We start from the raw sequence: 13,418 nt of genomic DNA, 5'->3' as shown, positions 1-13,418 counted from the left end.
TTTGAAGCATTTTAAGGGGGTCAAATTACAGCTCAAAGAGGCAAAAAGGACATTTTTTAGGAAACTTTGCGCAGGGGTTCTTTGAAGGCGCGTAAAATCAAAACCTTAAAACTTATCAAAAATTTGATCTATACTTTTAATCAGAAGGGTTCAAACTCTCTCCTGAGCGAGTTTGAAGCCGAAACGACAAACGCGCTCAGAGGAGATAACTTTTGAAGAATGGTGACGGGTTTTCACAAAACTTTTATTTTGAAGGGGTAATTGCCAACTTCCTGTTGATGTTTTCTGCAGGCTGTCAATTATTAAAATGTAGGTCTAAGTGAGACCTACATAGAGGTTTTTGTTTCATGTCTTTCCGGCATTCCTACCGGAAGTTACAAGCAATTTTGTCTTTGTTTTCTTCCTCGGAGCAGTTTTTTCTGTGTTTTATTAAAAAATTGCGCTAGAGCGCAATTTAGAGTTTTTTTTTTTTTTTTTTTCATTAGATAGCAATTTCTGCCAATCCTGATGTGTGTGCCAAGTTTGGTGAGTTTTGAAGCATTTTAAGGGGGTCAAATTACAGCTCAAAGAGGCAAAAATAGCATTTTTTGGGAAAATTTTGCTTTGAATGAGTTTTTGCAAAATTTCTGTTGATTTTAGGTATAGACATTTTTGATTGGAAATGTAGGTCTAAGTCGGACCTACACAGAGGTTTTTGTTTCATGTCTCTACGACATTCCTAACGGAAGTTACAAGCAGTCTGTTTTTAATCTCTTCCTAGGGGGCGCTAGCGCGCAATTTTGATTTTTGGGGTTTGGTTGCTTAATATGTTGTGGTGTCACGGTAGACCGACGTGTGTGTCAACTTTGGTGAGTTTTGAATTATGTTAAGGGGGTGAAGTTGCAGCGCGTAGGTGCGGAAGAAAGAATAATAATAAAGAATAATAAAACGCTACAGATTCAATAGGGTCCTTGCCATGGCAAAGGACATGGAGTCCTTTGCTGGCAGGGCGGACCCTAATAATAAAACGCTACAGATTCAATAGGGTCCTTGCCATGGCAAAGGACAGAGTCCTTTGCTGGCAGTGCGGACCCTAATAATAATAAAACGCTACAGATTCAATAGGGTCCTTGCCATGGCAAAGGACATGGAGTCCTTTGCTGGCAGGGCGGACCCTAAAAATAGAGGCAGCTCACTGGTAAGTGCTGCTATTTGAGCTATTTTTAGAACAGGCCAGCGGGCACCGCTTTGGTGACCCCTGCCATAAAGACAGATTTGGGGAAAAAAAAAAAAAAAGTTGAATAAATGTTTTCAATGAAGTAAAGTGCGTCTCCTTTCTTTGACTCCAGCTTCCGTCCACCAACGCGCTACCAGAGTCTCTGGCCAACAGAACGCAGCCCAACGCCATCCCCATCTTCTGCACCAACAAGGTGAGTACCACGCCCCCTCCAGCTCCCCAGAACTAACGCCCCGTGCTCCCGGCAGAAAGAGGAGGACGCGGGCAAGGTGGGCGAGATCAGCTACCTGGGCTTCAACGGCCACTTCCCCCTGCGCTACTACCCGTACTACGGCAAGCAGCTGCACCCCCACTACCTGCAGCCCCTGGTGGCCATCAAGTTCCTCAACCTCACCCTCAACCAGGAGGTGCGCGTGGAGTGCAAGGTCTACGGCGCCAACATCAAGTACAGCGAGAAAGACCGCTACCAAGGACGCTTCGACATCAAGTTCACCATCAAGTCGTGACCTCCACCCCCGAGCAGCGCGCCGGCGCTTTAAACACAACGGAAACAAAAAAAAAAAAAGCAAGTCCGATTTAGAAGCAATTGATATTAGAAAAAGGCCACCGCCGTAATCTGCAGGAGCTGCGTGTGCTTCACCCGTCTGTGCGTCCCGTAGCCATAGCAACATATTTATTCTACATGGAAAACTGCCACTCCATCACTACTGACGTCTGCGTGTCTTGTAATTTCTCCTGTCTGGTCGGCTTCTAGTAATTTCTCCTGTCTGGTCGGCTTCTAGCGTGCGTGTGCGTGTTAATGTTGCTCCGACTAACTCAAATATGGTAGCTCCAACCTCCTCGGAAAGGATCCCATCACTTCTTTATTTTGCTGTGTTTTTTTTTCCCCCCCCTTCTAGGTTTTTAGTCCACGCGGGCTCGGAATGTTTTAGCCACGTCCGACGCTGGAAGAGTTTTATATTTATGCAGTTGTACATTTTATTTTTTTGTTTCAAAATGTTTCAATCCGATACCAAAGTGGAAAGAATATATCCGAGGCGAGGCCGTAGATGTGAAAAGAAAAAAGAAAACAAAAAAAAAAAAACACTTTGTCGGGAGTCTTCTGGTCACTTTATTTCATCTGGCTGAAACAATAAAAAGGCAAAAAAGGTGGCAGGTGTGTCTCTTTTGTCCTCATCCGTCCAGGATCTTGAAGAAGTACTGCACCTGTGGACCACCAGGTTGGTCAGGTGGACTAACAAGGAGGCTTTATGTCCCAGACCAGCTGGACGGGTCAACAGTGCACCCACCCACCCCGCCCCCCCGCTAAACAAAGCCTTTGTTTCTTGTGTTCCCGTCAGATCTGAGGCGGGTCATGAGACTTTTCTAAAAAGGCTCCTTTTCACACTCCGGGCTGTGCAAACCATTTTGATACTTTTATTGACCTTTTGGAGGCCTACTGATAGTTTATATATCAATGATGAAATATTGCAACACATGCCAATACGGCCGCTTTAGTTTACTAAATTACAATTTTACATTTCCCGCGAAGTGTCCTGTTGAAAACGTCGCGTGCGCGTGACATCATGGGTTGTAGCAAACATCTTCCAGTACAAATCATGGCTATAAGTAGTCTGTTTTAATCGCATAATTCCACAGTATTCTGGACATCTGTATTGCTGAATATTTTGCAATTTGTTCAATGAATAATGGAGACGTCAAAGAAGAAAGCTGTAGGTGGGAAGCGGTGTATTGCGGCCGCCTTTAGCAACACAAACACAGTCATTTTTTTACATTCCCGAAAGATGACGGTGAAGCTTTACTATGGAACAGAGCGGTCAATCGAACATGGTTCCCTACCACATGTCAACCAGAAAGGTTTCGGTGAGAAAAATGTGGTATTAAGTCAGCTCTTCCCTTAGAGACACTGGCAGTCACCACACCCCTCCGACTTTCAGGTACAACTATATAATCTCACTAAAACACTAGTAAGACAATAGGCAGATAAGGGATTTTCCAGAATTATCCTAGTAAATGTGTCTAATAATAATGGATTAGATTTATATCGCGCTTTCCTATTGTTAGTAAAGATGACTGTGAAGCTTTAATATGGAACAGAGCGGTCAATCGAACATGGTTCCCTACCACATGTCAACCGGCAGGTTTCGGTGAGAAAATTGTGGTATTAAGTCGGCTCTTCCCTCAGAGACACTGGCAGTCACCACACGCCTCCGACTTTCAGGTACAACTATATAATCTCACTAAAACACTAGTAAGACAATAGGCAGATAAGGGATTTTCCAGAATTATCCTAGTAAATGTGTCTAATAATAATAATAATAATGGATTAGATTTATATCGCGCTTTTCTATTGTTAGATACTCAAAGCGCTCACAGAGAAGTGGGAACCCATCATTCAATCACACCTGGTGGTGGTAAGCTACATCTGTAGCTACAGCTGCCCTGGAGTAGACTGACGGAAGCGTGGCTGCCAGTTTGCGCCTACGGCCCCTCCGACCACCACCAGTCATTCATTCATCATTCATTCACCGGTGTGAGCGGCACCGGGGGCAAAGGGTGAAGTGTCCTGCCCAAGGACAACGGCAGCGATTTTGGATGTCAATAGGTGGGAAGCGAACCTGCAACCCTCAGGTTTCTGGCACGGCCGCTCTACCCACTACGCCATGCCGCCCCCTAATAACATCTGAATCACTCCCACTGTCCTCATCTTTTTATTTTTTACCTAGTCCTTCACTCTCACTTTCCTCATCCACCAATCTTTCATCCTCGCGCCAATTAATGGGGAAATTGACGCTTTCTCGGTCCGAATCGCTGTGGCTGCTGGTGGCCATGATTGTAAACAATGTTCAGATGTGAGGAGCTCCACAACCCGTGACGTCACACGCCACATCGTCTGCTACTTCCGGTACAGGCAAGGCTTTTTTATTAGCGACCAAAAGTTGCCAACTTTATCATCGATGTTCTCTACTAAATCCTTTCAGCAAAAATATGGCAATATCGCGAAATGGTCAAGTATGACTCTGAATCGCTCTTGCTGGTGGTGGCCATGATTGTAAACAATGTTCAGATGTGAGGAGCTCCACAACCCGTGACGTCACGCGCACATCGTCTGCTACTTCCGGTACAGGCAAGGCTTTTTTATTAGCCACCAAAAGTTGCCAACTTTATCATCGATGTTCTCTATTAAATCCTTTCAGCAAAAATATGGCAATATCGCGAAATGATCAAGTATGACTCTGAATCGGTCTTGCTGGTGGTGGCCATGATTGTAAACAATGTTCAGATGTGAGGAGCTCCACAACCCGTGACGTCACGCGCACATCGTCTGCTACTTCCGGTACAGGCAAGGCTTTTTTTTTTATTAGCGACCAAAAGTCGCCAACTTTATCATCGATGTTCTCTACTAAATCCTTTCAGCAAAAATATGGCAATATCGCGAAATGGTCAAGTATGACTCTGAATCGCTCTTGCTGGTGGTGGCCATGATTGTAAACAATGTGATGATGTGAGGAGCTCCACAACCCGTGACGTCACGCGCACATCGTCTGCTACTTCCTGTACAGGCAAGGCTTTTTTATTAGCGACCAAAAGTTGCCAACTTTATCATCGATGTTCTCTACTAAATCCTTTCAGCAAAAATATGGCAATATCGCAAAATGGTCAAGTATGACTCTGAATCGCTCTTGCTGGTGGTGGCCATGATTGTAAACAATGTGATGATGTGAGGAGCTCCACAACCCGTGACGTCACGCGCACATCGTCTGCTACTTCCGGTACAGGCAAGGCTTTTTTATTAGCGACCAAAAGTTGCCAACTTTATCATCGATGTTCTCTACTAAATCCTTTCAGCAAAAATATGGCAATATCGCGAAATGATCAAGTATGACACATAGAATGGAGCTGCTATCCCCCTTTAAATAAGAACATCTCATTTCAGTAGGCCTTTAAGGCCCCCGACTGAAAAACTTATTGGGGTGTCACCATCTAGTGGTGAATTGTACGAAATATGTACTGTACTGTACTATCTACTAATACTGGGGTGTCCAAAGTGCGGCCCGCAGATCATTTTTTTAACGGACCCACGGCACACTGTAAAAATACTATTAAAAAAATAAATAAAACAAACATAAAAAGTGTTATAAAAGAGCCAACAGGTGAAATGTAACAAGAAAATGTTGCAATGTTTACTCGAATAACACAAAGCTGCCATGCAGGCTATTTCTTTCTTAAAAAAATAATAATGAATCAAAATCTATGTCATTATGAATTATTGACTTATTCAAGGCTCCAATTACGTCACATTTAATATTCCACTTTGAGATATTCTTTGTGTAAAATGTTGCATATTTTGTGTTTGCTATGTAAAAAAACTGAGCTGTTTTTTTTTAAAAGAAGGGCCTAACACAGGGGTGGGGAACCTATGGCTCTAGAGCCAGATGTGGCTCTTTTGATGACCGCACCTGGCTCTCGGATAAATCTTAGCTGACGTTGCTTACCAGGATAAGTATCTAATAATTCTGCTGGTATTCTTCAAAATATAAAACATTCTCATGCATTTTAATTTATCTATCCGTTTCTAATGCACCTGTTCAAGAAGTCGCATTAACGGTCAAAAGTATAGCTGACTTCAGAATAACAATGTTATTAAAAAGAATAGGAGATGCACACATTTAGTTGTTGTAATCTGGGAAAGTCCAAATGAACAAGGAGGCGTAGAATTGGTCTACAGGTTTCTCTCCTCATTGAGCTAAATCGATTCCTGTCTCTGTTTAATTCCTTGCTTCTTGTCTTGTTTAATAGATGTCCTCGGTGTTTGAACCTGACAGTTGTAATTGTTGTTAATAATGTAATACGGCTCTTACGGAAATACATTTTAAAATATTTGGCTTTCATGGCTCTCAGCCAAAAAGGTTCCCGATCCCGGGCCTCTGTGTTTTATAAAAAAATTGCGCTAGGGCGCATTTTTTAGTTTTGGGGTTTGTTTTTTTCACTAAATCGCATTTTTTGCCAGTCTTGATATGTGTGCCGAGTTTGGTGAGTTTTGAAGCATTTTAAGGGGATCAAATTACAGCTCAGAGGCAAAAATAGCATTTTTTGCGAAAATTTTGCAAAATTTCTGTTAATTTTAGGTATAGACGTTTCTAATTGGAAATTTAGGTCTAAGTCAGACCTACATAGAGGTTTTTGTTTCATGTCTCTACGACATTCCTAACGGAAGTTACAAGCAGTATGTTTTTTGTCTCTTCCTAGGGGGCGCTAGCGCGCAATTTTCATTTTTGGGGTTTGGTTGCTTAATAGGTTGGGAAGGTCCACCGTACCGATGTGTGTGCCAAATTTGGTGAGTTTTGAAGCATGTTAAGGGGGTCAAATTAGGGGGCGAAGGTGCAGTAAAATAAAGAATAATAATAATAATAAAACACCAGTTTCAATAGGGTCCTGTGGAGTCCTTTGCCATGGGCAGGGCGGACCCTAATTATAATTGACGAATAGATCTGAAGTTGATCTCGAGACCATTGTGTTAAAAGTAAACAGTAAAAAAATATATATATTTTGTTGTTTTTTTAACACTTTAATGAGTAGGACCCTTTTGGATCAGTGTGTTTTGTTTTTAAGTGTCATTGCACAAAAAATAATAATGAATAAAATCAATGGTGTTATGAGTTTTTTACCTTTTTACGGCTCCAATTATTATATAATCTCAAATATACTACTTCAAAATTTTATTGGGTGAAAATATTGCATTTTAATAAAAAACATGGTTTTCTTTGACAAAAAGAGCATACAGCGTAAATCTTTAAAAACGTCGTATTGACAGATAGACCTAATGTTGATCTAGAGATTTAAAACTTGAATAATAATACTGAATACTGACACATTTTTAACATTTTATTTTTTACCAAACCCCTTTGTGATCAAGCCTGAGTGGAGGCCTAATGTCTATTTTTTATACATATATTGTATTGGTTTTTAAAATAAATGGCCCCCGCTTGCTTAGATTGTTCAGTGTACGGCCCTCGGTGGAAAAAGTTTGGACACCCCTGTACTACAAACCCCGTTTCCATATGAGTTGGGAAATTGTGTTAGATGTAAATATAAACAGAATACAATGATTTCAAATCCTTTTCAACCCATATTCAGTTGAATATGCTACAAAGACAACATATTTGATGTTCAAACTGATAAAAAAAAATATTTTTGCAAATAATCATTAACTTTAGAATTTGATGCCAGCAACACATGACAAAGAAGTTGGGAAAGGTGGCAATAAATACTGATAAAGTTGAGGAATGCTCATCAAACACTTATTTAGGCTATTTGGGAACAGGTGGGTGCCATGATTGGCTATAAAATGCTAAGTAATTGACAAACAAAAATGGGGCGAGGGGTCACCACTTTGTTGACAAATAGTCAAACAGTTTTAGAACAACATTTCTCAACCAGCTATTGCAAGGAATTTAGGGATTTTACCATCTACGCTCCGTAAAATCATCAGAAAGGCTTGAAGGCTACAAGGCTGACTCATCTTCCAAGCGTTTTTTTTTTTTACCATCTTTAAAATCTTTGAAAAAAAAGGCATGTGTGCTCTTGTCTCTCATGAATGTAAAAGGAAAGACAAAATACTCCCAAAAATGCAGTTCCCCTTGAATATTTCCCCCCAAAAATCTTTCAAAGTGGATTTTTTTAATGTGAAGTCATTTGGGCCTTGAGTAGGTCAATAATTCATAACATTTATTTTGATTCATTATTATTTTTGAGAAAAAAAAAATTAAAATCACATAAAAGTGTTAAAAATAAGTTAAAATATTTTCTTATTTAACTTTCATCTTCCAAGTGGAATTTGGAGTATTTGGAGCCTTGAATATGTCAATCATTCATAACATTGATTTTGATTCATTATTATTTTTGAGAAAGAAAAAAAAAAAATCACATAAAAGTGTTAAAACTAAGTTAAAATATTTTCTTATTTAACTTTCATATTCTATGTGGAACTTGGAGTATTTGGAGCCTCAAATATGTCAATCATTCATAACATTGATTTTGATTCATTATTATTTTTGAAGAAAAAAAAATTAAAATCACATAAAAGTGTTAAAAATAAGTTAAAATATTTTCTTATTTAACTTTCATATTCTTTGTGGAATTTGGAGTATTTGGAGCCTTGAATATGTCAATCATTCATAACATTGATTTTGATTCATTATTTTTGAGAAAAAATAAATACAAATCACATAAAAGTGTTAAAAATAAGTTAAAATATTTTCTTATTTAACTTTCATATTCCAAGTGGAATTTGGAGCCTTGAATATGTCAATCATTCATAACATTGATTTTGATTCATTATTATTTTTATGTTTTGAGTAATGACAGTTTTAAAAAAACAAAAATCACGCTAAAATTTCTGGGAATCCAAAAGAACATACATTTTCTTTTCTTTTCATTTTTAACACTTAAGTCTGGAGATCAACTTCAGGTCTATTCCTCCATTATAAGTTTGAATTATTTTTCATGTTTTTTTGTATGTTTGTTTTATAAAACTTTTTTATTTGTTACGACTCAAAAATAAAAATATTTTTTAAGCTATGAAAGTTTAAAAAAAAACTAAAATCACGCTAAAATTTCTGGGAAAACCAAAAGAAAACTTTTTTTTTTTTCTTTTTAACATTTTTAATCAACTTCAGGTCTATCCCTCGGTTATAAGTTAGAATTATTTTTCATGTTTTTTTGTATGTTTGTTTTATAAAACTTTTTTTATTTATATATGACCAACACAAAATACGCAAACATTTCCCCCAAAAATATTTCAAAGTTGAATTTTTCATGTGACCTAATTGGAGCTTTAAATATGTCAATCATTCACAACATTGATTTTGATTCATTATTATGTTTTGAGTAATGACAGTTTTAAAAATACAAAAATCACGCTAAAATTTCTGGGAATCCAAAACAACATACCTTTTTTTTTCCTTTTTAACATTTTTAACAACTTCAGGTCCATCCCTCGATTATGAGTTGGAATTATTTGTCATGTTTTTTTGTATGTTTGTTTTATAAAACTTTTTTTTGTTACGACTCAAAAATAAAAATATAAAAAAATATTTTTTAAGCAATGACAGTTTTAAAAAAAACTAAAATTGCGCTAAAATTTCTGGAAAAAAAAACAAAAGAACATACCTTTTTTTTCTTTTTAACATTTTTAATCAACTTCAGGTCCATCCCTCAGTTATAAGTTTGAGTTATTTTTCATGTTTTTTTGTATATTTGTTTTATATATGACCAACACAAAATACGCAAACATTTCCCCCAAAAATATTTCAAAGTTGAATTTTTGATGTGACCTAATTGGAGCTTTGAATATGTCAATCATTCACAACATTGATTTTAATTCATTATTATGTTTTGAGTAATGACAGTTTTAAAAAAACAAAAATCACGCTAAAATTTCTGGGAATCCAAAAGAACATACCTTTTCTTTTATTTTCATTTTTAACACTTAAGTCTGGAGATCAACTTAAGGTCTATCCCTCGATTATGAGTTTGAATTATTTTTCATATTTTTTTGTATGTTTGTTTTATAAAACTTTTTTTTTGTTACGATTAAAAATTATATATATTAAAAAATATTTTTTAAGCAATGACAGTTGTAAAAAAAAACTAAAATCACGCTAAAATTTCTGGGAAAACCAAAAGAAAATACCTTTTTTTTTTTTTCTTTCTAACATTTTTAATCAACTCCAGGTCTATCCCTCGGTTATAAGTTAGAATTATTTTTCATGTTTTTTTGTATGTTTGTTTTATAAAACTTTATTTATTTATATATGACCAACACAAAATACGCAAACATTTCCCCCCAAAATATTTCAAAGTTGAATTTTTGATGTGACCTAATTGGAGCCTTGAATATGTCAATCATTCATAACATTGATTTTGATTCATTATTATGTTTTGAGTAATGACAGTTTTAAAAATACAAAAATCACGCAAAAATTTCTGGGAATCCAAAAGAACATACTTTTTTTTTTTTTTTTTTTAACATTTTTAACACTTAAGTCTGGAGATCAACTTCAGGTCTATCCCTCGATTATGAGTTTGAATTATTTTTCATGTTTTTAGTATGTTTGTTTTATAAAACGTTTTTTTTGTTACGACTAAAAAATAAAATTATTGAAAAATATTTTTTAAGCAATGACAGTTAAAAAAAAAAAATCACGCTAAAATTTCTGGAAAAAAACAAAAGAACATATCTTTTTTTTTCTTTTCAACATTTTTAATCAACTTCAGGTCCATCCCTCCATTATGAGTTGGAATTATTTTTCATGTTTTTTGTATGTTTGTTTTATAAAACTTTTTTTTTGTTACGACTCAAAAATAAAAATATAAAAAAATATTTTTTAAGCAATAAAACTTCAAAAAAAAAAAAAATCACGCTAAAATTTCTGGGAAAAAAACAAAACATACCTTTTTTTTTCTTTTTAACATTTTTAATCAACTTCAGGTCTATCCTTCGGTTAGAAGTTAACATTATTTTTCATGTTTTTTTGTATGTTTGTTATATAAAACTTTTTTTATTTATATATGACCAACACAAAATACGCAAACATTTCCCCCAAAAATATTTCAAAGTTGAATTTTTGATGTGACCTAATTGGAGTCTTGATTATGTCAATCATCCATAACATTGATTTTGATTCATTATTATCTTTTGAGTAATGACAGTTTTAAAAAAACAAAAATCACGCTAAAATTTCTGGGAATCCAAAAGAACATACCTTTTCTTTTAAGTCTGGAGATCAACTTCAGGTCTATCCCTCCATTATGAGTTTGAATTATTTTTCCAGTTTTTTTGTATGTTTGTTTTATAAAAAAATTTTTTTTTGTTACGACTCAAAAATAAAATTTAAAAATATTTTTTAAGCAATGACAGTTAAAAAAAAAAAAAAAAAAAAATCACGCTAAAATTTCTGGAAAAAAACCAAAACAACATACCTTTTTTTTTCTTTTTAACATTTTTAATCAACTTCAGGTCTATCCCTCGGTTAGAAGTTAACATTATTTTTAATGTTTTTTTGTATGTCTGTTTTATAAAACTTTTTTTATTTATATATGACCAACACAAAATACGCAAACATTTCCCCCAAAAATATTTCAAAGTTGAACTTTTGCTGTGACCTAATTGGAGCTTTGAATATGTCAATCATTGATTTTGATTCATTATTATGTTTTGAGCAATGTCAGTTTTAAAAAAAAACATTCTGCATGGCAGCTTGATGTTCTTGCAACTTCTTGTTACATTTCCCCCGTTTTCTCTTTTAGTCCCTTTTTTAATGAGTAGTACTTTGTAAGTAGTATTTGTGTCTTGCGGGCCTCAACAGGTGAGTTTGGCGCGGCCCCAGGTGTACAACGGGAGTATTCCCACCACACCCACCTCCAACACGGCGTCTTCCGGAAGGTCCGTGCAGTGGACGGCGTTCTTGACTTTGTCGGTGCCGTAGATGGCACGCAGCGTGGCGGGACGAAGGTGGCGCGCGATCTCCTGCAGCAGGAGGACAAACTCACAATTAGCTTCTGGAACTTTCTACACCAGAAACATCTTCATGTCCAACATCACTGCACAGTAGCCTAGTAGGGCTAAGTGTTCATTAAAAACAAGACAGGGGTTTCACTTAAGTATATTCCATATTTTGGGCCACACTGACATTCCAGTTTGAACAGTAACACTGTTTGAATATAGGAATATTAAACACAGCACTTAAGCACTTAAGAGTCAAAAGGAAGTTGCGTCATTTAACAAAATAAAACTAAATAAACATGAGCTTACAGTGAGTGGAATATTGGCAAAAGCAGCGTGAGAAGAAGACTCGGGTCGTGGTCATGATGCTGGACTTGAGTCTGAAAGTAGTCCCGCTGAACCCCTGCAGGACTGGCAAACTCTTTTGGACGGACATGTCTCAATGGTGGCTACTCTCAGAGGGCCACATTAAATGATGCGTGGTAACACTTTAAATGATGCGGCGGATTACAATAAATGACGCAGCGGGCCACAATAGTGATGTGCTAAACCACATTAAATGATGCGGCAGGCCAATTTTAATGACGCAACAGACTACAACAAATGATGTAGCGGGCCACTTTTAATGACGTGGCAGACTACAATAAATGAAGTGGCGGGCCACAATAATTGACATGGAAGACCACGTTAAATGACGTGGCGAACTACAATAAATGATGCGGCGGGCCACAATAATGATGTGGTAAACTAAGGTTTTTGATTCGGCAGGCCAGATTAAGTGACACAATGGACTACAACAAATGAAGTGGTGGACCACTTTTATTGATGTGGCGGGCTACAATAAATGACGCGGCAGGCCACCATAATTGACATGGAAGACCACGTTAAATGATGTGGCGGACTACAATAAATGAAGTGGCGGGCCACAATGATGTGGAAGACCACATTGACGAGGCAGGCCAAAATAAATGATGTGGCAGGCAAAAAATAAATTATGTGGAAGACCACGTTAATTGATGCGGCAGGCCAATTTTAATGACGCGACGGACTACAACAAAAAATGTGGTGGGCCACATTAAATGATGTGGAAGACCATATTAGTTGACGGGGCAGGCCAAAATAAATGATTTGACAAACTACAACAAATGACGTGGCGGACTACAATAAATGAAGTGGCGGGCCACAATAAATGATGTGGAAGACCATGTTAATTGACGGGGCAGGCCAAAATAAATGTGACAAACTACAACAAATGATGTGGCGGGCCAAAATAAATGTGGAAGACCACATTAATTGACGCGGCAGGCCAATTTAAATGATGCGACGGACTACAACAAATGATGTGGCGGGCCACTTTAAATGACGTGGCGCACTACAATAAATGAAGTGGGGGGCCACTTTAAATGACGTGGTGGACTACAATAGATGAAGTAGCGGGCCACAATAAATGACGTGGAAGACCAAATTAAATGTGGTGGACTACAACAAATGACGTGGCGAGACACAATAAATGATGTTGAAGACCACGTTAAATGACATGGCGTACTACAATAAATGAAGTGGTGGGCCACAATAAATGATGTGGAAGACCATGTTAATTGACATGGCAGGCCAAAATAAATGATGTGACAAACTACAATAAATGATGTGGCGGGCCAAAATAAATGTGGAAGACCACATTGACGCAGCAGGCCA

At 37.0% G+C, this 13,418-nt stretch overlaps 2 protein-coding genes across 2 annotated transcripts in view; one reads left to right on the top strand and one right to left on the bottom strand.

Annotated features, from left to right (window-relative positions):
* Positions 1-2,368, top strand: part of atp1b1a (ATPase Na+/K+ transporting subunit beta 1a) — a 61,642-nt gene extending 59,274 nt beyond the window's left edge. The window contains exons 5-6 of the mRNA XM_061888311.1: positions 1,329-1,409; positions 1,465-2,368. Coding sequence (XP_061744295.1) covers positions 1,329-1,409; positions 1,465-1,722 — 339 coding nt within the window. The 3' untranslated portion in view covers positions 1,723-2,368. The remainder of the gene's footprint in view (positions 1-1,328; positions 1,410-1,464) is intronic.
* The window catches only part of nme7 (NME/NM23 family member 7), an 86,259-nt gene continuing 75,144 nt past the window's right edge, over positions 2,304-13,418 (bottom strand). The window contains exons 11-12 of the mRNA XM_061888310.1: positions 11,640-11,747; positions 2,304-2,422 (exon numbers count right to left, since the gene is read on the bottom strand). Of these exons, the coding sequence (XP_061744294.1) occupies positions 2,390-2,422; positions 11,640-11,747 (141 nt within the window). The 3' untranslated portion in view covers positions 2,304-2,389. The remainder of the gene's footprint in view (positions 2,423-11,639; positions 11,748-13,418) is intronic.

The sequence above is a fragment of the Nerophis ophidion genome, linkage group LG26 (genome assembly GCF_033978795.1).
Source record: "Nerophis ophidion isolate RoL-2023_Sa linkage group LG26, RoL_Noph_v1.0, whole genome shotgun sequence".
NCBI lineage: Eukaryota > Metazoa > Chordata > Actinopteri > Syngnathiformes > Syngnathidae > Nerophis > Nerophis ophidion.
Note: the sequence above shows the minus strand (reverse complement) of the source record. Positions and strands in the feature narration are given on the sequence as shown.